The 23,624-nt window shown below is 37.0% G+C and overlaps 4 protein-coding genes across 10 annotated transcripts; 2 read left to right on the plus strand and 2 right to left on the minus strand.

Annotated features, from left to right (window-relative positions):
- Positions 1-912: 912 nt before the first annotated feature.
- Positions 913-23,391, minus strand: LOC117786214 (formin-like protein). Of its 7 annotated transcripts, XR_004617616.1 has the most exons (11): positions 23,268-23,391; positions 21,957-22,861; positions 13,890-13,973; positions 7,031-7,117; positions 4,867-6,528; positions 4,502-4,721; positions 4,149-4,441; positions 3,528-4,082; positions 3,346-3,465; positions 2,821-3,199; positions 1,767-1,846 (listed from the first exon to the last, which is right to left on the minus strand). XR_004617616.1 is itself a non-coding variant. In XM_034624319.1 (10 exons), the coding sequence occupies exons 2-10, from the start codon at positions 22,260-22,262 to the stop codon at positions 1,604-1,606; spliced, it is 3,597 nt and encodes a 1,198-aa protein (XP_034480210.1). In that variant the 5' UTR covers positions 22,263-22,847; positions 23,268-23,390; the 3' UTR covers positions 913-1,603. The 7 variants fall into 7 exon arrangements, 6 of the variants coding, with proteins under 6 accessions (XP_034480210.1, XP_034480213.1, XP_034480211.1 ...); XM_034624319.1 differs by lacking the exon at positions 2,821-3,199 and having other exon boundaries at positions 913-1,846; positions 4,867-6,555; positions 21,957-22,847; positions 23,268-23,390; XM_034624322.1 differs by lacking the exon at positions 2,821-3,199 and having other exon boundaries at positions 913-1,816; positions 23,268-23,390.
- On the plus strand, positions 7,552-9,075 carry LOC117786216. The gene is made up of 3 exons (XM_034624324.1): positions 7,552-8,151; positions 8,210-8,901; positions 8,957-9,075. Exons 1-3 carry the CDS (start codon positions 7,614-7,616, stop codon positions 9,044-9,046), a joined length of 1,320 nt encoding a protein of 439 aa, XP_034480215.1. The 5' UTR covers positions 7,552-7,613; the 3' UTR covers positions 9,047-9,075.
- On the plus strand, positions 9,502-11,122 carry LOC117786217. The gene is made up of 3 exons (XM_034624325.1): positions 9,502-10,114; positions 10,173-10,873; positions 10,929-11,122. Exons 1-3 carry the CDS (start codon positions 9,562-9,564, stop codon positions 10,974-10,976), a joined length of 1,302 nt encoding a protein of 433 aa, XP_034480216.1. The 5' UTR covers positions 9,502-9,561; the 3' UTR covers positions 10,977-11,122.
- LOC117786218 (serine protease inhibitor 88Ea-like) lies at positions 15,287-16,687 on the minus strand. Its single transcript, XM_034624326.1, has one exon. The coding sequence runs from the start codon at positions 16,655-16,657 to the stop codon at positions 15,416-15,418; it is 1,242 nt and encodes a 413-aa protein (XP_034480217.1). The 5' UTR covers positions 16,658-16,687; the 3' UTR covers positions 15,287-15,415.
- Positions 23,392-23,624: the final 233 nt, after the last annotated feature.

Genomic DNA, 23,624 nt, shown 5'->3' on the forward strand with positions numbered 1-23,624 from the left:
ATTCACTCTGTCATAATTTTAAACTAAATAAAACAAAATTTCTTTTTCTTTTGGCTAGTTTATTTGGTTAATAATAATTTATTTAAAATAGTTAAAGTTTTTATATATGTAAATGTATGTGTATGTGTATATATAAATATATATATAAAATGCGGCATCTGTTTCTCGTTCTCGTATACCATGCTGTTTGCTTAACAAATTAAATAACACAATATTAAAAACTAACAATGCAGCGTGCAAATTTGTTAAACGCTTCGCCCTCATTTTCGTTTCATTTTCATTTTATTTTTGGCAAATTAAAAAACGTATAACGAAAAGATATGCATAAGGACCATGTCATTAATGCCAATGGCACTGCGTACATACATATATGTATGTATTTATTTAAATATATATGTATATATGAATTAATATATACTTGTAGTAAGTGCTTATAGTTCAACTAAATTCGTTAAGTTTTGAGTGTTAATAGAAAGAAAGACACTAGACGTCTGTCTGTTCGAAAAAGAGCGTTACAAAGCTTTTCAATAATTATATAAATATGTATGCATGTATGTGTATATTTGTTGTATTTTATTAACTGCTCCATATCAGTCTTTGTCAAAGATTTCGTGGCTTGTGAGAATAAATTGGCTCATAAATAGCATAAATGTTTAGTACATATACATATGTATAATTTTGTATAAAAAACCTACATAAAATGTTATAAAATGGATTTTTAATTATGCGTATATATTTTTAAAAAACTTTCTAAAAATTTATTTCGTGTACAAAAATTGTTCATGTTGCTTGCAATGTTGGCGATTACATATGCGTTTATTGCATTTTCTCCTTTTGTTTTTGTGTTCTTAATCAGTGTGCGAAATGTGTTAATATAATACAACAAAAGTAAAAACATATTAAATAATTATAATAGAAAATGTACAATTTAATGCATTATACTTTCATCATACAATTCATAAGCTTAACTAAATGGTGTATATATTTTTAAAAAATACAACTTAAAAACAAAATAGTGCCATCTCGGATGCAAATAATATTTCCAATTTGGTTTAAAAACTTACAATCATTTAATATTCATATATGTATATTTTCATATATTTACAGACCTTTAATTTAATAATTAAAATTTTATAAATACACTGTGTAAACATTTTCAACTTATTCGCTATGCAACCAAATATAAAACGTACTTTTACAAAATTTTGGCGATCGATTGATTATTATCTCATTAACATGAGATTCACAGAGAAGGGTACTTCATAGATTGGGAGTACCGGAAATTTTGAGATAGGATTTGAAAAAAGCATGAAAGAAAAAAAACTAGAACTGATAAATATATATTCGAAGAAAAGCACAAGAAAAGGGTGTGGGAATGTGTGTGTGTGTGTGTCTGTGTATGTGTGTGTCCAAACAATTTAATCGCCCAATCACATAATGCAGTATCTCATTCTTAAACGTTTACACTTTTCGTTATTAATATAATTTTTTCTTTGTTTTTGTTTGTTTGCTTCATTTTTTTTTTGAATTTTGATTTTTGCCTTTGCCCCCCTCGCTCCATTTGATCCTGCCTGCCAACCAGTTGACCAACTAGGTAACCAGTCTAGCAGTCCATTTCCTCTAGAGTGCGTGACAAGCGATTATTGTCAATGCGTCGTCGTTGGGAGCGCCTGACGGCATCTGCCCGTCGATACGGCTCACTCTTGAGCCCCAGCAGTATATCCTCCAACGCTCCATTGTATACCTCGTCCTGCTGCAACAGTTTCTTCTCCCGCACCGAATGCGTTTTGCTCTTCAGCTCATTGATGACGGCATCCTGCAAGGAGAGTGCGCAAGTTGTAGGCAACTGTTCGAGACAACGTGCATTGAAAACAAAAGAGAAAAGTTTCCGCATTAAAGATAAGCCAGCACCACAGAAGCTACCAAAAGGCTTAGCATAGATTAGGTTCAGAATTTTGTTGAGAGATTAGTATTAGGAGAGAATTTATGTTTTTTTAATGTAGAAAAAGTTGTTAGACATGCTTGGGGGAGAACTTAAAAATTATTGTTATACTTTTTCCAATTTAATGAAGTGCAATATTATTTTTTCATACCGAGTATTATAAAAAAAACCAAACCAATTCATGCAACAATTCATTAAAAAAAAGTCAATACCATAACTTTCTTAAATAAATAGAACTAAAATTACAAAACTATTATTAGTTTTAACGACTATATAAGTCACATTCAAGGATTTACATTTCTAGAACAGACTAAAAACATTAAGCTAAATGTTCATGCAGATTCATTCTGATTAATAAGTCTAATTGGAAAACTTTAACAGGTTCGCTAACAGACTGTATTTGTGCATGTCTAGTTAACAGTCTTACTGCTGCTATCATAACATTCTCATACGCTCAAAAAAAAGAAGCAGAAAAATGCATAAAAATAAAGTAATAAACTTCCAGTAATGAAAATTAAAACATCTATAAAATTCAAATATTCTATAAAGATAAACAACGTCTGCAATGCATAAATAGAAAAAAAAATGTATATTTCCATTTTGGCTAAAGTTGCTATTATGGACATTAATAAATTCCGATTTTTCCAACATGGTGTGTCATGTCAATTGGAAATACAAGCTTGTTAATCTATTAAAATCCAATAAAGTGTCAAATAATTATTTATACAAATACTTTTATATGTATTCCGCATCTGAGATCTAAGAGGATTTGGATTAGCAGACACGGATATGGCAGGGGAATTAGCATGAGGGACAAACCAATTTGTTAGAGACAAGTTAGAATTAATACAGTCTCACACACATGACAAGCGACTTACACTAGAGTATATATATATATAAACACAAACAACTTCCGTCACATGCCTCCCAAAAAGGTGTCTAGGTGCTAGTGGATTGGTGGTATTTGGTTGTGTTGATAGTGGTGGTGGTTGTAGTGGTTTGGTGGTGTTGATGATATTGGTAGTATTTGTTCAGGTTTAGGTAGCTGTTGGCCTAAATTCGCCCTGCATCTCAGCACCAACCAGCCTTGCCCCGCCCCCAATTGAGTATTACTAGAGGTTGTTAGCCAAATAACCAGAGTGCGTGCTAAAAGGTTGAGGTTGCCTTGTAGATATACATATGTATTTAGGTATGCAGTTAGGGAGACATATCCGCAGTGCTATGCTGCTTGGCAAAGTCAAGCAGGCAATGTATTTGCTGGATAAATCAAAAGCATAACAGATTACATTTCCAGATCAGAACAGAATAGAATCGAAATTGAAATTGAATCATATGAATGACACAAACTTGAAGGAGTTGACCGTCTTGTTGGCCGTTAAGCTTCCACTTAGCCGTCCACTCACCTGTTGCTTCTTCTGATTGAACTTGTTGCGCAGCATGACCTGATCACTTTCCTTTTTCGAGGCAGCCAATGCAGCCGCCTGCTCCAGACGACGACGCTGCTCATTCTCCTGATCAAGTTGCTACAAATCACACGGAAGTCAACAATTAATCAGACTCAATAATTATCAGAGTAAACTCCTACCTTGAAGGCGCGTGTAAAGCGAACAATCAAGGCAAAGAAGGCAGCAGCATCCGCATTGCGAGATGAATCGCCAAAGTATTCCACGCACTCCTTGAACGCATCCTGCGCCAGACGCAGATCGCTCTTAATCTTCTTTAGCTTGTCCTCGCTGTTGTTGAGGAAATCCCTCAGTATATGCGTCTGTGTGCCCTTCACACGCAGCTCGGCCTCCTTTCGCACTAGTTCCATGCCCTTGTCCAGCTCCTGTACATCCGCCACAACATTCTCCAGCGCCACAGATGCCGCCTTATCCGTGCCATACAGCTCACACTCAAAGTTCAATAGCTCCGGAAACTTGGCCCTTATGGTCGCCACTATATAATGCAGCAGAGAAGAACGCTTGTCCGTTGACTTTGTATCAATTAATGTGTCCAAGGACTGCAGCTTAAAGCCATAAGCTGGACCACGTTTATTACTATTTAAATAGTTGCCAAAGGCCAGAACTATTTCCAGCACAGCTTTGAACTTTCTGGACTGTTTCAGCGAGTTTGAGGCGCTGGCAATCGATTGCACTTGCTGTGAATGACATTGAGACAATTAATATCTATAGTATACATACATTTGTATATAAAATATACTCACTGGACTAATGAGGTGAACGATATCGACAAAATTGCCCATGTAGTTCATAATGGCTAGCTTTGAGGAGATTCGTTCCACGCGCGACAATTGCAACATGAACTTGTCCTCCTCGGTGAGCAGCTGTTGATCCTTGCGTTCAATAATATACTCCTTGTAGGCCTTCACCTCCGCATCAGTGGGCACCATCTTTTGCAGCAACTCCACATTCTCCAGCGACAGCTTCTTCAAATCCAAACTGTGTATTGCGGCAACGACATCGTCAATGGGCATGCCCAGTTTACGACGAGAGATTGCTAAGAATGAAATGTATTTTATAGTATATTGTTGTATATTTGAAATGAACTGTGGTTTACCTATGTTTCTTAACCTCGTGTGTTCCAGCAGCGACACATTATCGGGCTTCTTGAAACGTTTACTGGGATAGCATGATAGGGTGCCATCTACCTCGCTGCCATTGCTGCCATTATGCAGAGCACCACCGATGCCAATCTTGAAGCGCTCCTCGAATTCATTAAAGTCGATTTGCTTGAAGATCTTCTCGTCGTCCAGCTCATTGAAGATGGTACCACGCACCTGATGGAAATATTAAATACAATCCTCGTAAGAACAATATGTAAAAATTATAAAAAGAAACAACTTGAAACAACCCTTAAACTCAACCATTTACTGGTATAATGAATAAGCAGGTGTCTTTAAGCATTTATTCATTGTTGCTCACCTGATTGGGCTTTAGCGCGATCCAGTTGAGAGTGGGCAGCTTGTACTTGGTGGGCACCTTGCGCTTGATGGTCATGGCGCCATCCGGAGCTGGCATAAAGCCCGCAACTGGCGGCGGTGGTGGCTGGAAGGAGCTCAGCATGGGCGGTGCATGGGGTGGCGAGGGAACTGTGGAGATGACGCTGCCATTGGGACTGCCCAGGGGACTGAGACCTGGCATCATGGGTGGCGGTGGCGGTGCAGGTGGCGCTGGTGGTGGAGGTGGCGGTGGTGCTGCTGCCGCTGCCGTTGCTGTTGGCAAGGGCGGTGGTGGTGGTGGCAGTGGTGATGCTGAGTCCGTGGTTGTACCTGTCAACAGGCTGCCATTGACCAGGGAGCCATCACCGCTGGACGCGGAACGTGGCAGGGAACGTGACAACGTTTGCAGCTCCAGATTCTTGTTGTGCAGCAACGTATCCCTCTTCTTCAGCTCCTGTTCGTTCTGTTGCAACATGCGTTGCAAGGCATTCAGTTGATCCTCCAGCTGTTGTCGCATCACAGCCAACTGTTCCCGCTCCGCCTTAAGCGTTAGATTCTCCGTCTCCAGCTCGGCGTATTTGTACAGAAACTCTGAATTGCGATCGATTTCCCGTTCCAGCTGATCCTCCAGCTCCTGTACACGCTCCAATGCCGATGTTTTCGTTTCTGAATCTTCCATCAGTGCAGCGACATCAAAGACATTATCCAGATACGCTGAGATCTGCACCTTGAGCTCCTCGGACTCGGTCATCCGTATCTTCTCCAGATACGTGTCCAGTCCCAAGGCCGTAAACTCATATTGTAAATGGACGCGATAATTCATATCCTCGACGGAGTGAACCACGATGTTCATGAACTGCATGCAGGCAACCATAAAGTCAATGTTGAAGGCCTCAAAATTCATAAAGTACTCCATGAGCGTCTGGAATCGTCGCTTCTCTTGGCACACATCCTTGAAATTATCAAAGGAGCCGAGTATGATCTCATGTCCACCCTTGACCAAACAAATCGCCGCCAGCAGCTCCAGGACCAAAGCCTTCGTCCTCAGCGACTTGTGTATAAGACTCAATGCGATGCAGTTGATCGCCTCCCGATGCTGGATGACCATATTGAAGCCATACTTATTGTTCATGATCGCACGCAGGCACATGATCGACACATGGATGTCATCCGTTGCGGCACCCATATTCAGTTTGGCAATGTGACGCGATCGACGCTTCAGACTGGGACTGTCGAGTACCTCGGCAATGGTGGGTCGAACAAAGCTATAGGAATGCGAGTGATTGCCATGGCCAACCACCGACGGATGACGCGAGCCATCCAGGAGAAGGGAGCCATTCGTTAGGCTGGCATTGACGCCACCAACACCACCGGGACTCAACGAGCTGTTGCTCAGCACCACCTCGTTGGCATCCAGGCCATTGGTGAGATTCAAGCGCTCCTCGGAGGCGCACAAGGCGCCCTGCAAACGCTGCTCGTGTCGCATCATTTGCAGTCGAAAGTTGAGATAGTCCACGAGAGCATCGAGTCCCTGATTCGTATCATCCAGAAACTCTTTCACCCACTCAATGTGATTCGTACGCAACGAGATCTCAAGATCCCGCAGCACCTGAGTGGATGTCGATTCGCCGACCATTTTGCGTTTCTGGCAAAGAAAGTAGAAGAGATAAAGCTGTAAGTGTACAAAGAGAGAGAGAGAGAGAGAGAGAATGTGTGGGGATGGTAAAAGGGACAATGAGTGCAGGGTAAAACATATAATAATGATAATGAATTGATTTAAATGGTTGATTCGATGATATGTTGGTGCCGGAAAGACAGGAAAGGAAGGAAGAGTATCATGTTTATGTTGTGTGTGTGTGTGTGCGTGTGTGTATGTTGTTGTCAGTGTTGTGAGTAAAGAAATTGAAATTTACACATTAATATTGAAACAAACACAATAGATTTTCTATGATTAAAGAATTAGATTGAGATTTAGAATTTAGTTTGATATTTTTCAGCTTTAATCGAATTATAGATTAATGAAGTCGCTTCTCTGCCACAAACGCACCACACAGCAAACTAAGTGACAACTACAATAGACATAGGAGTAGACTACACAGTACTACAAAGGACAGAGATCATAGTAGACACCCAACCGGACAACTTACCCGATGACTACGCGATGCCTTTGGATCCAAATATGTACGCAATTTGCTCAAGTAATGGGAGGGTGGATCCTTGGCCTGCACCATTTCCTGTAATTATCAAAAAATAAAAAATATATATATATATTATGAATACAAATTCTTTTACACCCTTATTTATTTATTTTTATTTCGAAAATAATAATAGTTTATTATCATACATTGCTAAATATTATCTGAAATATTATACGACTTCTTCCATTTTCTATACACATTTTCAAAAATCGAAATACGTAAGCAACCAGCTGCAAAAACAAAATTACCCGACGGCCATTTTTTCACTTATTCTCGCCACTTGGTGACCCATGACTCAATCGGCGGTTTTTGTTGTTGATGTTGTTGTCGTGATCTCGATTGAAGACTTCGTGCCCCCACATCTCCACAGTATTTTTAATAATTGTGAAAAACCCTCAACTGTTCAATTTCAATAAGCGTTTCATGTTTAAAATTCTCGCAGTCTACATTTTACCGCTGATCGAGAAGCAACTCCCGCTTTGTTTTTGATTTCGCGTTTTTATCTGCGTCGCCGGAAATCGCCAACGATAAAATGGATATAAACATTTTGGATTTACATTTTGACATTCTAATTCTGATTTGCGAACAAATTGAAAAATTCGATGATAAGAAAAACTTTGCTAGAACACATCCAAAACTTTGGAATGTATTTGCTTATCAGCACCGTAATGATGTTCGAAGTGTTATTAATTTTGACAATAATGCCAAATACATGATTAATCATTGGGATTTCATTTTGGAATGGTGGGGCTCAAGTGTCACCTCAATCTACAACAGATATAATTATGTAAACTCAGGAGATTTGATGGACTATGCAGTTAAGTTCTGCCCCAATTTGGAGTTTATAAATTTCGTGATCGACAATTGCAATATTAAAAAAGTTTTAGAAAATTTGCCAAAACTGAAACAGCTCAAAGATATTCATTTGAATATTAAAATTGAGTTTAATGGAATATGGAAGCTGTATTATAAAAAGGAAAACTATATTGCTGACCTAATCGAATCAATGCAAAGTTTAACAAATCTACGTCATCTTAACTTTGGTACCCATTCATTGAAAAGAAAGGAACGTAAGTAAACTTGGAGCTATTCTTACAGTTATTTGAAATAATTTATGCTGTTTTGCAGGAAAGCAATTGAACAAATTGATTCAGTTGGAGGAATTAAAAATTGGCCCTATTCAAGACAGTGACGTTGATGATCTCTCTACATTACTAGGACATTTACGTATATTAATAATAGGATACTATCCCGATACTAAGACAATAAGCCGTTTGGCTAAGTATTGTATAAATTTGGAGAGCTTGAACTTAGAAGACGATAGTTTCAGATCTTTTAGCCCCAAGTTTTCTTCAAAGTGGAGAGTTTCATATTTCCCGAAATTGACATGTCTTAGCTGTGATGGAAACGGTCAAAATGATTTTCTCTACAATTTGGATAGCCGCTACAATAACCAGTTGAAAGTCCTAAACATGCCTTGTTTAACTATGAGAGAAGAGGAAATCGCTCGTATTGCTAATCTTCGAGCTCTCAAGGAACTCTTCTGTGCGGACGTAAAGCCAAGCTCTATTGATGTACTTGTCGGAATGCAATTAGAGCACCTAGATTGTTCTACATCGTTTAGCTTAAACCAAATGCATATTTTGCGATTGGTGAGAGAATGTTCAATGTTAAAGGATTTAGGATGTGCTATTTATAATATCGATAATGAATTTCTTTCTGAACTATTGGATATATTAAAGGCGAAAGACTTTCAACCTAATCGACCGTTTAATTTTAAATACGCAACTTATTTTGAAACCGAAATCAACAAGGATCAGGTAATTAATAGATTCATTTTATTAAATAAATATGTACTGATTTATGTATTTGCAGTTTGCATCCATGCCGAATTCAAATCTAATGAACTTATACCACCGCCGAACACTTTCCTCTTCAAATATTAATAATAAAGTTGATAGATAATAAAATACTATAATTGTTAGATACATTAATACTGTTTATTGGTTGTTTTCACGCATACATACGCAAAAGACATTTTTGAGTTTTGCTTTCGACACAGCGAACAGAGGAATAAAAGGAACATAAGAGAATCGCAAAAGGTGGTCCCGATCGAGCAAAAGCAGAACTCTACGCTCTCTCTTTTCGATGTGTCCGTGAGAGAGCTGTTTATTAAGAACCCGCTTTAAGTGTTGACTGTTATACTAACAAGCTCTACAAAATAGTTAAAATAGTTATATGCAGGGCCTACTAATCTCCAATGCGGTCCTCTATGCTAGAAAGTTTATAAATAACAAAATGCTGGCATATGCATTATATACAGAACACTCAGCAATCTTAAAAGAATAAAAAAAAAAATAAAATAAAGCGCTTTATGTATCCGCAGTTCGCGAGAATCACAATGAATCAGTCTAAATTTCACAACTGAAGCCAACAGTAACACGCGCATTGTGTTAGATTTCTCATTTTTAACCCCGTCGATGGAATTCTTCAACGATAAAATGGATATTAACATTTTGGATCTACATTTTGATATTTTAACACTTATTTGTGAACAAATTGAAACATTCGATGATAAGAAAAACTTTGCAAGAACACATCCAAGACTTTGGAACGTCTTTGCTTATCAATATCGAAAAGATATTCAAAGTGTTATATACTTTGAAGAACTTGAAGATGATATGATAACTCATTGGGATTTTATTTTGGAATGGTGGGGCTTAAATGTCACCTCAATCTACAATAGATATAATTATGTTAACTCGGGTGATTTATTAGAAATTGCTGCAAAATTCTGCCCCAATTTGGAGTTTGTACAGTTCGTGATCAAGGAAGACAATATTAAAAAAGTTGAAGAAAATCTCCCAAAACTGAAAATGCTTAAAGATATTCGAATGAGAACTGATTTTATTTGTCTACGGAAGCATAATTATAAACCGGTAACCCATATTGCTGACCTAATTGAATCATTGCAAAGTTTAACAAATCTACGTCATCTTAACTTTGGTTCTCATTCATTAAAAAGAAAGGAGCGTAAGTGAACCTGAAGATATTTTCAAAGAATATCGAAATAATTTATGCTATTTTGCAGGAAAGCAACTAAACAAATTGATTCAATTAGAAGAATTAAAAATTGGTCCAATTAAAGAAAGTCACGTTGACGATCTCTCTACATTACTTGGATATTTACGTGTATTAATGATAGAATACTATCCGGATACAAAGACAATAAGTTGTTTGGCTAAGCATTGTATTAACCTGGAGAGGTTAAGCTTAAAAGACTATGAAAATAGATCGCTTAGTCCAGGGTTTTCTACAAAGTGGAGAGTAGCATATTTTCCGAAATTGACATTTCTTCACGTATTTAAAGAAAGCTGTCAAAATCCTTTTCTCTCTTTGGATGACCGTTACAATGACCAGTTGCAAGTCTTAAACATACCTTGTTTAACTATGGGAGAAAAGGAAATGGTTCGAATTGCTAATCTTCGAGCTCTCAAGGTACTCTTTTGTATGGACATACTACCAAGTTCTATAGATGTAATAGTCAAAATGCAATTAGAGCAAATACATTTCTGGCATTCGAAGAACTTATTCAAAATGGATCTTTTGCGTTTGGTGAAAGGATGTTCATCATTAAAAAGTTTAACATGTGCTTGTCATGGTATCGATAATGAATTTCTCTCTGAACTATTGAATATATTGAAGGCGAAAGGCTTTCAACCTGATCAACCATTTCATCTCAATACCGTAACTTACATTGAAACTGAAGTCAAAAAGGATTTAATGACTCAGGTAATTAATCAATATACTATATAAGATATACTTGTAATAAATTATGTAATTTCAGTTTACATCTATGCCGAATTCAAATCTAATGCACCTTCAACTAGATTAATTGCTAAGTATAATGTTAATAACAGTCTTGAGAATGAAATTGTATTGACAGCAGAATTAAAATATAACCGAACTTGAATGTAGTACATGTTCCCGAAAATGTATTGAAATTGAAATTAAAATATAATAAATATCAATATATACATATATATCCTAAATAATTCGAAATAAAAATACTTTGCAAGGTTTTTTATATGCTTTGGCTGCTAATTATAACACCATATAGTACAAGAATTTAAGCATGTATTCATGTGTAACTAATGATTTTCATACCGGGATTTCTTGTAGAGGAAGTAACCGCATACTTGTTATGAGTTATTTTTACCTCCAATTAATGTCTATTAATTGAACACGGTAGCTGGCGTAATCTTTAGATTTTAGTAGTGGAAAGCAATGAGAGAAAAAATGTGTTGAACGTGGGCCAAATGGAAATACCTCCTCATGCATTAACACTAACTTAGCGGCTTTTACTTTTGTTTTGGTTGTTGGGTGTTTTCTGTGTGTTGGTTTTGACTCGCCAACTGCATATTTGTGTACCATGTTTACGGTATATAGCTCTGGGTTTCCCCCTGCCCCCGCTTCACCTGCCTCTCTGCTCCTCTCTCGATGTTTAACTTAAGACCATGAGGCGTTCATATAAGCATCGATAGCTTGCCTAACTTTTAAACATTTTTAAGCATGAAGCGTGGTATACTTGTTTTTAGCTTTTTACTATGCCAACAACAACAAGACAAGCTACTACAACAACAGCAACAACAACAACAACAACGACAACAACAGCACATGACTACAACTAAAACTATGTGTGGGTTTTTGTTGCTTTTGCCTGTGCAACTGACATAAAGGAAAACCAGTTTCATTCTTTTCCTAGTCGAATACCACAACAACAACAACAACAACAACAACATACAAATAGAAAAACAGCAAGAAGCCAAGAGAGAAAAAAGAGAGATATACATATACATATTTAAACCTGGTATGGGGCGTCCAAGCGGCTCCAGCGATTAAAAACTGCAATTTATCGCAGTCATAATAATTTGCATTTTGTCACTGTGAGCCACCACCGCACCACAGCACTATCAACAGGCCGTGTGAGTGGTGCTGAAGTGGAGTCGAGTGGTTTTTGTATTTGCCAATGTTGTTGTCGTCGCGGAATTGGCAACAAGAGCAAGAGGAGAAGAGAGAGGACGAGAGAGAAAAGTCCTCGCCGACGACGACAACTCTTGTCCATTGTTTGTGGGCTGCGTTTTCATTCAAAAAGTGCCTGAATTTATGGAAAACAGGTCTGTTGGCATGCAGGCGGTTAAGGAACCGCCAACACAGAATGTCTATATACCCTATACACACAAAAACAATGGAGAACGACAGGCAGTAACGATATCATTTTCATTTTATATTCTTAAAATTTCATAGCGATAGTAGTATCTTTGATTTATGAATTCTTAATCTCATTTCAAAATTTATCAACCAAACTTTAAGTATACAAGCATATTAATTTGTCATCTCTATATTCTGAAAATTTCACAAAGATCGTAGAGAGTATCTTTGAGTTGTACATTTCTGGTCATTTCCCAACGCATTTCTAAATATGCCGACTTGTTTTCCAGAATTCAGGCATGTTAAGCTGTGTTCGAAGCAATATGAATATATCACAAGAATCGTAAAGGGTATCCTTTAGTTTTAAATTCCCTGATGCATAGTTAAGTATGCTATATATCGTGGGTTAGCTGCGATACTCCAACGCCAATGAACGCGAATATTTTCTAGGCGCAGCTCTTGAAAATGCAGTGACCCAGTTTAATACTCTGGCCAGACCAGACTCAAGAACCGTCAAATCGAAACCACGCTCTGTCGCACACGTTAATAGTTTTGTCATAACTCCAATAAAAGCACAGCTCTAACCCAAAACAGAGCACGCAATGTGAATTTGTAGACATGAGCTTATATACATGAGCTATACACATGTCTGAATGTATCTCCCCCTTCCATCCGCTTTAATGTGCCCAATCATTAATACTGAAAATGTTATATTTTTAATACCCCATTGTCATGCATTGTTCCAACGCCATTTGGATTCAAATAAGCACCGAAAATTGTTTTGAAATTGGATTCATTTTGCATCAAATGACAACGACAACGACGACGACGATGACAACAAATAAAATAAAACCCAAACGTCGAGCACGCACTGAATAATGATATATACAGAGCAAATATATCAACACAATTGTATCTCTAACATATGAAGTTCATGCGAGTTCAAATTCAAGATAAATTGCACACAGATAGCAATTTCAAGTGCACGCGACAACGTCTGAGATACTTTTGTATCTGTAAGTGTCCCAGGTGTCAGCTGAAATAAATTACTCTTAGTGATCTACATAATGTGACTCAGCTCAAATTAGAATTAAAACAGTTGACGGAGTTTCAAAAAAAAAAAGATCATTTAATGTATGTCAAGTTCAAAAGAATGCTTTTATATAAAAGTTAATATTAATTTAGAAATCTTCTTCTTATATTTTAAAGTTGATTTCACGTTATGTGCCCACGTGTAAACGTTTGTTAGCGTACTTCAAGTTGTTTTTATCTAGCGCTCATGCAACTTACAATTAAGGCACATGCCATTTGGCATAGTTAATTAGAGCTGTGACTTTGTCGTGTATCTTTAAGGGCAGAGTTCAAGGTGCAAACGCTTAGTAAGGCGTTGGCCATCAGCAACATTTAGGGGACAGTAGAGCAAAGCACTCTCTTAATCTCTAAAATTTGCGTTTTTGCCATAAACAGGAAGTTTCGGACTTCAACTATAATGATAAACACGCAGCCACTGAAATTATGAAGGAGAAGCAGACGAGGAATGGAGGAAGGCGACACTTGGCGACGCAGTTAAATTGTGAATTTATGGAAGTCTACTTACTTGATCACATATCATGTCCCACTTCTTCTCGTCATCGTAATTACGCAAGAGCTTGGCTTTATCCGGCGGCAGATCCATTGAAGCCTGCAATTAAAAGAAAAACCAGGTTAATAAATGTCAGTAATGGGCATAACATTTAAAAGTCATTAGTACATGGCCATAAATCTAAACTGGACAAATCTAGAAATATATAAAGACGAAATATTTTCTGTGGGAAAACTTATTCAGATTAAACACAATAATATTACGTGTATGTCAGTTGGTATTTTGGTATTTTCAAGAAATATGCTTAAAAACCAATATTATACTTATATGGGGTCTGTAACCTTATTATATAGGCAAACCCTACAAATATCGTGGCAATCGGACATAAAAATTACACCTGACTGCTGCACCTGTTCTACAACACATTTTTTGCTATATGATTGTACGGGAAAAGCGTTAACTGATGGAGCATCTGCGGGTGATTTAACGATTTCGACGCACTCAACCAAAAACATCAATCAGCACAAAAAGGAACAATTCCCAGCCAAGTGTAAAGGTAAATGTATTATATATTTTACATTCAACATTCTATGGAGTACGCAGAATGCCATAATGAAATCAGCAAATATGCTTACGTGACTTCAATTTGGGTGCAGCTGCAGGCAACTTCTAATTAAAGTGCCAACACACACTACACACAACACACAACTCAGGAAAGGGTGTGGATGAGCAGCCATAAGGGAGGGAGGGAGATGTTAATTTGAAGAGGACGTTGATAAAATTTATACAAATTTTCAACATTTTAGACAAATTAAAGTCACAAGCCATCAAAATCAAACAAAAAGCTAGCTTACAAAATAAATTTCCGCTATTCATTGCTATAAGCATGACATTTTCAAAGATCTACTTGACTAATATTTCATACAACACTTGATTTAGGCATTTCTGTGAAATATTTTGTATAAAGTTTATTTACACATTTTCCAGTTCGCGAAAACTTAAAAGCAAATAACTGTTTACAAAAACATTTTGCGTAGGAAAAAATCACTTAATGAATCACGGCAAGTGGTCTGGTATGTATATAATAAAGGCAAGGGTATATATCTATATAAACAATTGACTGAAGCGTAAAAAATACACTGCAATTATTGATGAAATAAATAAAATGTAAACAAAAACACAACAAATTTTTACAAAGGAATACAGGCTGTGACAATATTTATATTTTTTAGGAAAGTAGAAAATTGGTTATTAGTCAGGCACTTCTAGAATTATTCTATATAATTTGTATTTTATTAAAAATTAAAATTATATAATTTAAATATAAATATTAAAATGGGCTTCAAATTGTTTAGTTTGAATAAATTCAAAAAAGAATATCTCTATAGTTATAAAGAAATATATTTGAAAAATAATTTCATCATTATTTATTTTTATTTACTTTTTTTTTAATGTTCACATAATTTCTTAACGAAATAAAATGACAAATTTAGGCACATGCACATAGTAAAGGCATAATGGACAAACTCATATACACCTATTTATTCCATTGTCGTCGGGTCACGATATATGCCGGTAAACAGAATGGCCTTTGATTTTCTATCGTAAATCAGGAACGCAAACGGACGATCGCATATAACTTGGATGGGCCCAGAAAAGAGCACGTTTATATGTGTTTTTGCCGCCGCAACGCTGCCCTCCTCATCCACCTTGATTTTGGCCAGGTGCTGGACATCGCCAAAATTTATGCCCTGATCAGCGCTAAAGTCATTGAAGCTGGCGTCATGATCGAACATCTTGTTGACGCCCATTTTACGCAGAATTGATCCGAGATTCAGACGCTGCTCAAGCTTAAATTTGGGCAACTTCATCATAATCTCCTTTGCCTTGGCTTCCCTCAAAGCCGCCTCCAAGGTTACGGAGTTCAACTTTGTCAGTACCTGCTCAAGAGCATTATCGCCGAAAGGAAGTATGATGACCATAGAGATATCAGAAGCATTATCACCCTCCTCAAACGATGTGCGATATGGGAGTTGCACAACTACGGCCCGCAAGCGCATATCCCAATGGACTGGGAAAGTTTTTATCTGACTCATCAATGGTACAAGCGACACTGTACCCCTGGCCGTGTGGAATGGCATCTGAAATGTTTTCCGCGCTTTGAAGGGATTGATCCATTGCCCCTTGAAGTACGCCGCATTGGCCAGCACTGTCTTAGTATTTGAATCGATATCACCAGGAGCCATCATGTTTTCAATTTGATTTTTTGTGACATTTGCAACCCAGCCATTAATCTGTTGTCGCGTCTGCTCGACATTATCCTTGATATTCAACTGAACAATTTCATCGTGGAATCGCGTTTCCAGGCAGCTGGTCAGCTTCACTTGCTCGTCAAAGTACATCCGATCGGCGGATGAGAACTCCAGAGGCATATCTTTGGCACGTAAAAGACGATCAGACTTATCTAAGCGATAAGCATGGCGCACAGTTTCCTTTGATGGCGCCCAGCCTAAGCGAAGTACCCTAGAGAGCTCCTCTTCCGTCTCACCTGTGGCACCAAAATAGGCCAACAGGAGGGCATGATAGATGCTGTAGGGTGAAAAGAAGACATTCTCGTTGGCTGTTGTGTTGCGAATGGCCTCTAGCATGGCAACTGAGAACTCCAGCTGTCCTTGATAGAAATGGGGGAGTGCGGCGGCCATCTCAGACGTAGGTTGAAGGTCGCATAGCTCAGCGCTCAGCAGCGCCGGCAGCAGCAGCAATAATGAAAGACACAACTTCATTCTCCTTTTTCAGAACACAAGACAAATTCCAGTGATCGCGTTGAGATTCAGCTTCGTACTGCTGTTCGTACAAAAGCACCGTGTCTTTTAAACATTTCATGATGCTCTTATCAGGCTTACTTTTTTGAAATTGTGGTTAGATAACCTGAGCTTTAGCTTTATGCTTATAAGTATGTCATCCACAAGTGTGAGCACTTTTTGTTTCTAAGTGGAATATAACATTGAAGGCCATCTATATAACGAAAGTAGATGGAACGCTGCATTATGCACACACACATACTTGAAAACACTCACACACACCCATTGGACAAAATTTTTAAAATACGTATCCGGTGCGACGGTCCGGCACATGGATTATTATGTGTTGTTGACTAATTTATATAGAAACAATTTTTTTTTTTGCCTGCTCTGGCATAAATTTATAAAAGAGAGAAGTAGAAAATGCGAAGGAGAAAGAGCGAGAGAGAGAGAGAGAAAAAACAGAGATCGAGAGAGCGAGGCTTTGTCAATTATTATTCCGTATATACAATCGTATTTTTATTTATATTGTTTGCTGTTTAAAAAGCGCGTCGAGGCAAATCACTCAGCGTCAAGGGGCCCGAGTATAACAGACAGGAAGGCAGGGTGAGTAATGGCCAAAGGGGGGAGAACAGGGTGGGCAGTTTGCGAAAGGTAACTGGGCGTTATGGCATTGGAGGCCGATCGGCACAAGGGCAGCCCACAGCAATACCATTTACTTAGCTTATAAAAGGCGTAAAAATTATTGAATCAATAATAAACAAGAGGAATATAAGCATTGCAATACATTTCCATTTTCCATTTTCATTTGCATTTTTATTGCACAAATCATGTGAAATATATATTGTAAAATATTACACTAAACACGTTTCGAAAACGAAAACTAAACAAACAAAAAAACATAATAAATGTAAGAAAATTGCATGACAATGAAGTAATTGTTTGGCTTAATTAACACACAGTTAAGACTCGGAAGACTCGTGTAAATTTATAATAATTGACTGTGAAAAAAAATTGCGATGCGAAAAATGTATTTAATTAGCATTTTGTTAACCGAAAGTAAGTTTTAAATAAAAAAAAAAATGAGCAACAAAAACTAAATAAATTGCGAGTGCGACATTTCATTTCCGAAGCAGGAAATCATAGGAAAGCTGACTGCTATGTGATGAAATCAACGTTTAATAATAATTTGTTATCGAGAGTCAAGCTATAAACCTTTCTGGTTTACATTCAATCATTTAAAAACCATAAATCTAATTACTAATTTAAATTCCTTGGTTTTATTTCAACTAACTAATCAAATATCTACTAAACAAAGCACAAAACTATTTTTACAAACATTTTCTACTTATATTTTCTGCCCTTTATTTGCTGCTACTATTTTACTATTTTACTATAGTAGAAGTAACTATTAACTAGCTCCATAATATAGTACTTGTAGCACTAATTTACAGCAGTAAAGTTGCACACATTTCACTAAATTATAAGAAATCAAAGCAAATTTGCAAATCTTTATGCGTATTTCTAAATTGAAGTTGCAGAACAAAATGTTAGATAATTTATGTGCTCTACTTGACCCGTTTTGAGGTCTTACTTCAGTTCACATCGAGTCTATCTCGCTGTGCGCTTTATGCGCAAAAGAACCGATGCATTCAAGTTTCTTTTTTTCCATTTTTGCAAGCCGCAAGAAGTAAACGCTCCCAAAGAGCCCGCCAAGGAAGTTGAAGCGCAACGATAAACAAATGTTCGCTCTATATATAAAATAGATAAATCCACATATACTCACACCACACAGTGGTTGTGTGTAATAATCATTGTTTTAATTCTTTTTGCAGTTTTATTAGATAAAGCCTGAGTCGAGTCGAGGAAATGTACAAATGCTGACAAAGTCATCAAAGTGCTGAATGACTGACTACAGACAATGGGTATTAATTCAAAAAAAAAAAAAAACAACAACTGTTGTGGTAATTTTCTGCTTCTTCTATTTATTTGTGGTTTGTCAGTCACACTGAAAATGCCATTAGTAGACTCCATTATGATAATAAACTTATTCTAGACAAAGATGACTGAAGCCCAATGATGATCATGATGATCAAACGAGTGAAAGTCATTTGTTGTTGTTGTGAGAAAGCTTGTAAATTAATGAGGATTTTATGTGGTTAGTCTAACCGACACCCACAACAGACACCACAAATGAATATGCCACAGACAGAGACAGTGGTGGCCATTAAGTTAAGCCTATTTAATTTTATGAGCATTCAAAGGCAATCAAAATATTAAACAACTATTAATTATAATTAAGTCACAGATTTCAATGTGAAAGCTATAAAAAATGCAGTTTCAGCTAAATTTATATAATTGTAAATCTTATTAAATAAGACAACTCTGTCTGTTCGGTTGTTTCTTTAATAAAACATGATTTAATTTTAAAAAATAATTCAATTCACATATTATGCGTATATCGATCCTTTGGAAAAAATAACAATTTCAAATACCAACTCAATTTGTGTCCTGTCTTCTGATGGAAACTTTATATTGCTAATCGAAGACTGTCTGGTGACTGCGCTGAGTGTGGAAGATTTGTTTGCTCAGCTTGATCCTCAGTCAATTTGCCGACTGCATCTCGTCTGATGCAAAATGTTAAGTTCAATCAACCCACGCACTGGGACGCTGCAGCTAACCGGAAACATCTGCGCCAACTGCCGCCGATTAGACATAAAACGCAAATTATTAGCGGCAAAAGAAAGAGAAGAGGAAGACAAAAACCTAAGCTATTTATAGCCATGAATGAGGCAAACAATTGCTTTCAATTGAAGGCACTTTTGGCACACTGTCCGTGAAATAAAAAAAGTAAACACAAATTAGCCTAAGCCTTTTAGCCTGGCCTGGCCCAGCTCGACTTGGCCAGCTGTGACAAGACGAGGCCAAAACTAGACGAGCGCTACCGAAATGACAATACACATTTTGAGAAACTGAAATACAACAAAAGAGCAGAAAACCAACAACAGCAAAAGTAAACAAAGTGGTCAAACAGTTTTCAGTGCCAAAAAAAAAAGGGGCAAACAAAACAACCAAGAATAATCAACAAGTGTTATCTTATGGCAAATTGAAGTTTGTATACCCTTGGAAAACATCTAAAGACAATCTATAAGCGATAAAAACAGAGATCTATAACAATATTTTAACAGCTACCGAGATAAGGTGATGTTCCAAGAAAAAGAGTTGTGTTATCACCGAAAAGTAAGTTTGAAACTCAATCTAATAAATAAAGGCATTGAAAATTCAATATGCTAAATAACTTAATAGCATATATGCTAAGATATAAATTATATTGTTTCAGTTTTATATTTGTTTATTCTTCTCTTTCAATAATTTCTTATGCATATCATTTAAATAAATTAAAAGCGAGATCATTTGGTCTGCATAAAATATCAAAATATATCTCAGAAATGTGTCTTATCTGTTGTGTTAAATCAATTCATATAATCTAAGCGAATCAAGCAAAGAATTTAATATTTTCCCACACTAACTATAGAGATCGCATGCATAATTCACCTACATTTAGTTGATGTTGCATGCAACTTGACAAAATAATAATGCCCCATTTCAAAGACACGAAAAGGGGGTAAAACAAGCGTAAAGTGTAAAGAAAGAACTCGTTGAGCGGCGTTTCATATTACAGCACAATTCGAGAAGGGGAACAATGATGATGATAAGTGAGAACTTGAGCTGAGCATATAAATATAAAGATTTCGTGTTTTATACTCTTTTCTTTTTTCATAAATATTTATAACGAAATCGGCTGAGATACTTCAATGAATGAGTCAGTATGTGGGAAAGAGAGCGGCGACAATCGATCAATTTGCTTTTAATGGCCATTTGCATGCGTCTGAATTCGGATTTGGATTTGGATTGGGAATGATTGGGTATGTGAATGGGATTGAGATTGTGTCACTCTCATTTGTTGTAGTTTTATGTTGTTCATTTTTTTGTCTCTTTTTGGCAATCATAAAAGCACGCTCCCATTGTTTAATTAAGTTCGACTTTGTTGCCTGGGGTTCTCTGAAGCAGCACTTAACCATGGATGACAAACAGAACAGAACGCCGCCAGAGCGAGAGTTATGCAGAGAGAGAGAGAGAGAGAGATGGAGCACGCAAGCGAGACAATACCCAGCTGAACTTTAAGGCGTGCAGCACAAACAGAAATTCACATAACTTTTCTCACTAAGTACTGCATAGACAGACATTCGGTTTTTTATTTAAAAAAGCATTGAATTCATACAAATAAACATTCTATTTCAATATGTCATTATTTGTTTAAAATATATAGAATTTATATTGTTTTGGTTTTAAAATACGTATTTTGTTACAAAACAAATTAAATTTATAATTTCACATTTTCTTTCGTTTTGAAAAATTTCAACACATTTAACAAAAATCACCAAATGAAATATTTTTTAACAAACAATTATACAAACAAAATCTGGTTTTCACAAATAGACATTGAATTTATTTTCAAGTTAAGAAACGATTAACTTCATAATTTTTGAGAAAAATAAATATAGTATATATAAAAAAAAAACTTATACTTGCTGTATTGACGATTTTTATGGAAAAACTGTGTGTACAAAATATTTATTAATAACATTTTATGTTTGCAATGAGATTCGCATTTCATTTTGATTTTAAAAACAATTTTTTAGTTTGATATATTAATTTAAAAAAAAAAAAAACAAAAAAAGTACTTTGTTAAAATGAAAATTCACATTTTATTGCGATATTAAAAACAAATTTCATTATTACGAAATTGTTATTCAGAAAATCACAATAAAACTTGATTTAAATTAATTTTTTGTTCGTGTTCTTCAATATCCTTTTAATAAATATGCGACTTGAGTTTAAAATGCTAAGCACATGGAACTTTAAAGGTTTCTAAAAATAAAATAATTTAAAATAAACTCAGAAAACTATTGTAAGATCAGCTTATGTAGATTGGACTTTGCACCGTAAACAAATGACAACAATTTGACATGAAGAAATTGCGGGGAATGCAACATAAAAGTTGCCGAGAGTTCAGTTCAGCTGGGGTTATCAACTCTTTCAAACATACACACACACATGCACACACACACACACACACACACTGAGAGCATAGAGAACGATGAGCTCATCAATCACATGCACTGAGTAAACAAGAGAGAGTGTAATGGTTTGAGGGGGTGTAAAGGAGATAGGGGCATGTTTTTCCTAATTATAATGGTCCTTTGTATTTGAGACTTACCAAGACTTTGGCAAATCGCCGATCCAGCTCATCGGTGGTGGGCATCGGCTGTTGGCTGCGACTGCGCACGCTCGGCTGTCGCACATGATGGTACTGGGAGCTGGAGCCGATGTCGTAACGCAGATCCTGCTTCTGCAGCGTGCCGCCGGTGGAGGAGGCACTGTGGTGGCCATTACGCAGCATAGAATGGGAGTTTGGCGGTTGTTGCTGCTGTTGTGGATGATGTGGATGTGGATGGGAATGTGGATGATGTTCATCTCGATCGACATCGGCATTGGTGATGCTGCGGGATTTAACTGCGCCCATTATGGTGGCAAAGCGACCGCCGCCGTTGCTCGCTGATGCTGCAGTTGCTCCGTTCGATGATGTTGCTGTTGCTGTTGTTGTTATTGTGGTGCACCAGCGGGCGCCAGCACCAGCATAACCGCCACCTCCACCGTGTCCACCTCCGGCGTATCCACCTCCGCCGTCGTCGCGGTCGTCGCCGGCTTCGATGCTCGCCGCAGTTAGCGCTGTGCTAAGGGACGTTGATACCGCGCCCCATACAGTGCGGCAGAGTGCACGGGTGCGTTCGGGGCAACTTGAAAGTTGCTCTCTGATTTCGTTGAAGATATCCAAAGCGATGTTGCTGCTGTTGCTGCTCCGCCTGCGCTCCTCCTGCCCCTGCAGCCAGTGAATTTATTGTCTATAGATTGGCCGAAAAATTGTCGATTATCTGTTGTTTTTGTTTATTGTGTGTTTAGCCAAGATTTTTACTTCTTTTTTGTTTTTGTTTGTATATATATATATATATGAACTTTAGCGAAAAAGTTGCTGTGTTGCTATTTGATTTTTTAACTTGGACCTTTTATTTATTTGTGTATTTTTTGGCAATGTAAGCACTTTTTTTAACTGCAATATATAAACTTGTACATTCACATACACTTACATTTACTTTAACATTTACATTTACACGCCCTAAAAGAATTTTGTTGGAAGCACAAATAATGACGCAAAGTGAGTAATGTGCTTGTTGTTGCTGCTGCAGCGACGTCTGCGGCGGCGGCTGCTGCCGTTGCTTCTTCTTCTTATGTGCAACTGAACAAACACATACACACACGAGAGACACGCATACAACCACAATCACACACTACAAGCACACACACTCACACACAAACACACTGGAGCACAGACAAAGCGCAGATTTCAATGGAACGCTCCTTAAAGGCGTCAACTTTTTACCGTTGCTGGTTATTTGTGCTTTATTTGCTTGATCGTGTCAGCTTAGCTAAAAACGTTTTAAATTTCTATTGAACTCTCCATCATAATTACTTGAGTGTTAAAAGCGAAATTCCACTGCAATTGTTTAAATGCACTTTGCATGCGACGGCGCGACTACGGCGACTTGCAACTTCGTATGTACTGACCCGCAAAAACAAATTTAGAAGGAAGGAGGCTGCCACCCGGCTTAAGGCCTGCCACCCTGTTAAATTCATCGATCTGGCAGCACGTACCATTTTGGGTCAAATTTCAAAATTGGTAGCCTTACAATTTTTTTTCCTTTTTTTACCTAGCTTTATTATTTAGCTAGAATTTTTAAAATTTTGCAGATTTTTTTGATGAAATTTACTGAAGTTTTTGTATATTTTTTTATAGTTAAATTTATAACTTAATTTTTTTTCAGATACT

This window comes from Drosophila innubila (assembly GCF_004354385.1).
Source record: "Drosophila innubila isolate TH190305 chromosome 3L unlocalized genomic scaffold, UK_Dinn_1.0 0_D_3L, whole genome shotgun sequence".
Lineage (NCBI taxonomy): Eukaryota > Metazoa > Arthropoda > Insecta > Diptera > Drosophilidae > Drosophila > Drosophila innubila.

Coding starts and splice junctions, on each gene's coding strand:
- LOC117786216 (XM_034624324.1), top strand. CDS start 7,614: ATGGATATAAACATTTTGGATTTACATTTTGACATTCTAATTCTGATT. Junction 8,152..8,209: donor TTCATTGAAAAGAAAGGAAC/GTAAGTAAACTT, acceptor GCTGTTTTGCAG/GAAAGCAATTGAACAAATTG. Junction 8,902..8,956: donor CCGAAATCAACAAGGATCAG/GTAATTAATAGA, acceptor ATGTATTTGCAG/TTTGCATCCATGCCGAATTC.
- LOC117786218 (XM_034624326.1), bottom strand. CDS start 16,657: ATGAAGTTGTGTCTTTCATTATTGCTGCTGCTGCCGGCGCTGCTGAGC.
- LOC117786214 (XM_034624319.1), bottom strand. CDS start 22,262: ATGGGCGCAGTTAAATCCCGCAGCATCACCAATGCCGATGTCGATCGA. Junction 4,442..4,501: donor CACGAGGTTAAGAAACATAG/GTAAACCACAGT, acceptor TTTCATTCTTAG/CAATCTCTCGTCGTAAACTG. Junction 3,466..3,527: donor GCTTTACACGCGCCTTCAAG/GTAGGAGTTTAC, acceptor TGTGATTTGTAG/CAACTTGATCAGGAGAATGA.
- LOC117786217 (XM_034624325.1), top strand. CDS start 9,562: ATGGAATTCTTCAACGATAAAATGGATATTAACATTTTGGATCTACAT. Junction 10,115..10,172: donor TTCATTAAAAAGAAAGGAGC/GTAAGTGAACCT, acceptor GCTATTTTGCAG/GAAAGCAACTAAACAAATTG. Junction 10,874..10,928: donor AAAAGGATTTAATGACTCAG/GTAATTAATCAA, acceptor ATGTAATTTCAG/TTTACATCTATGCCGAATTC.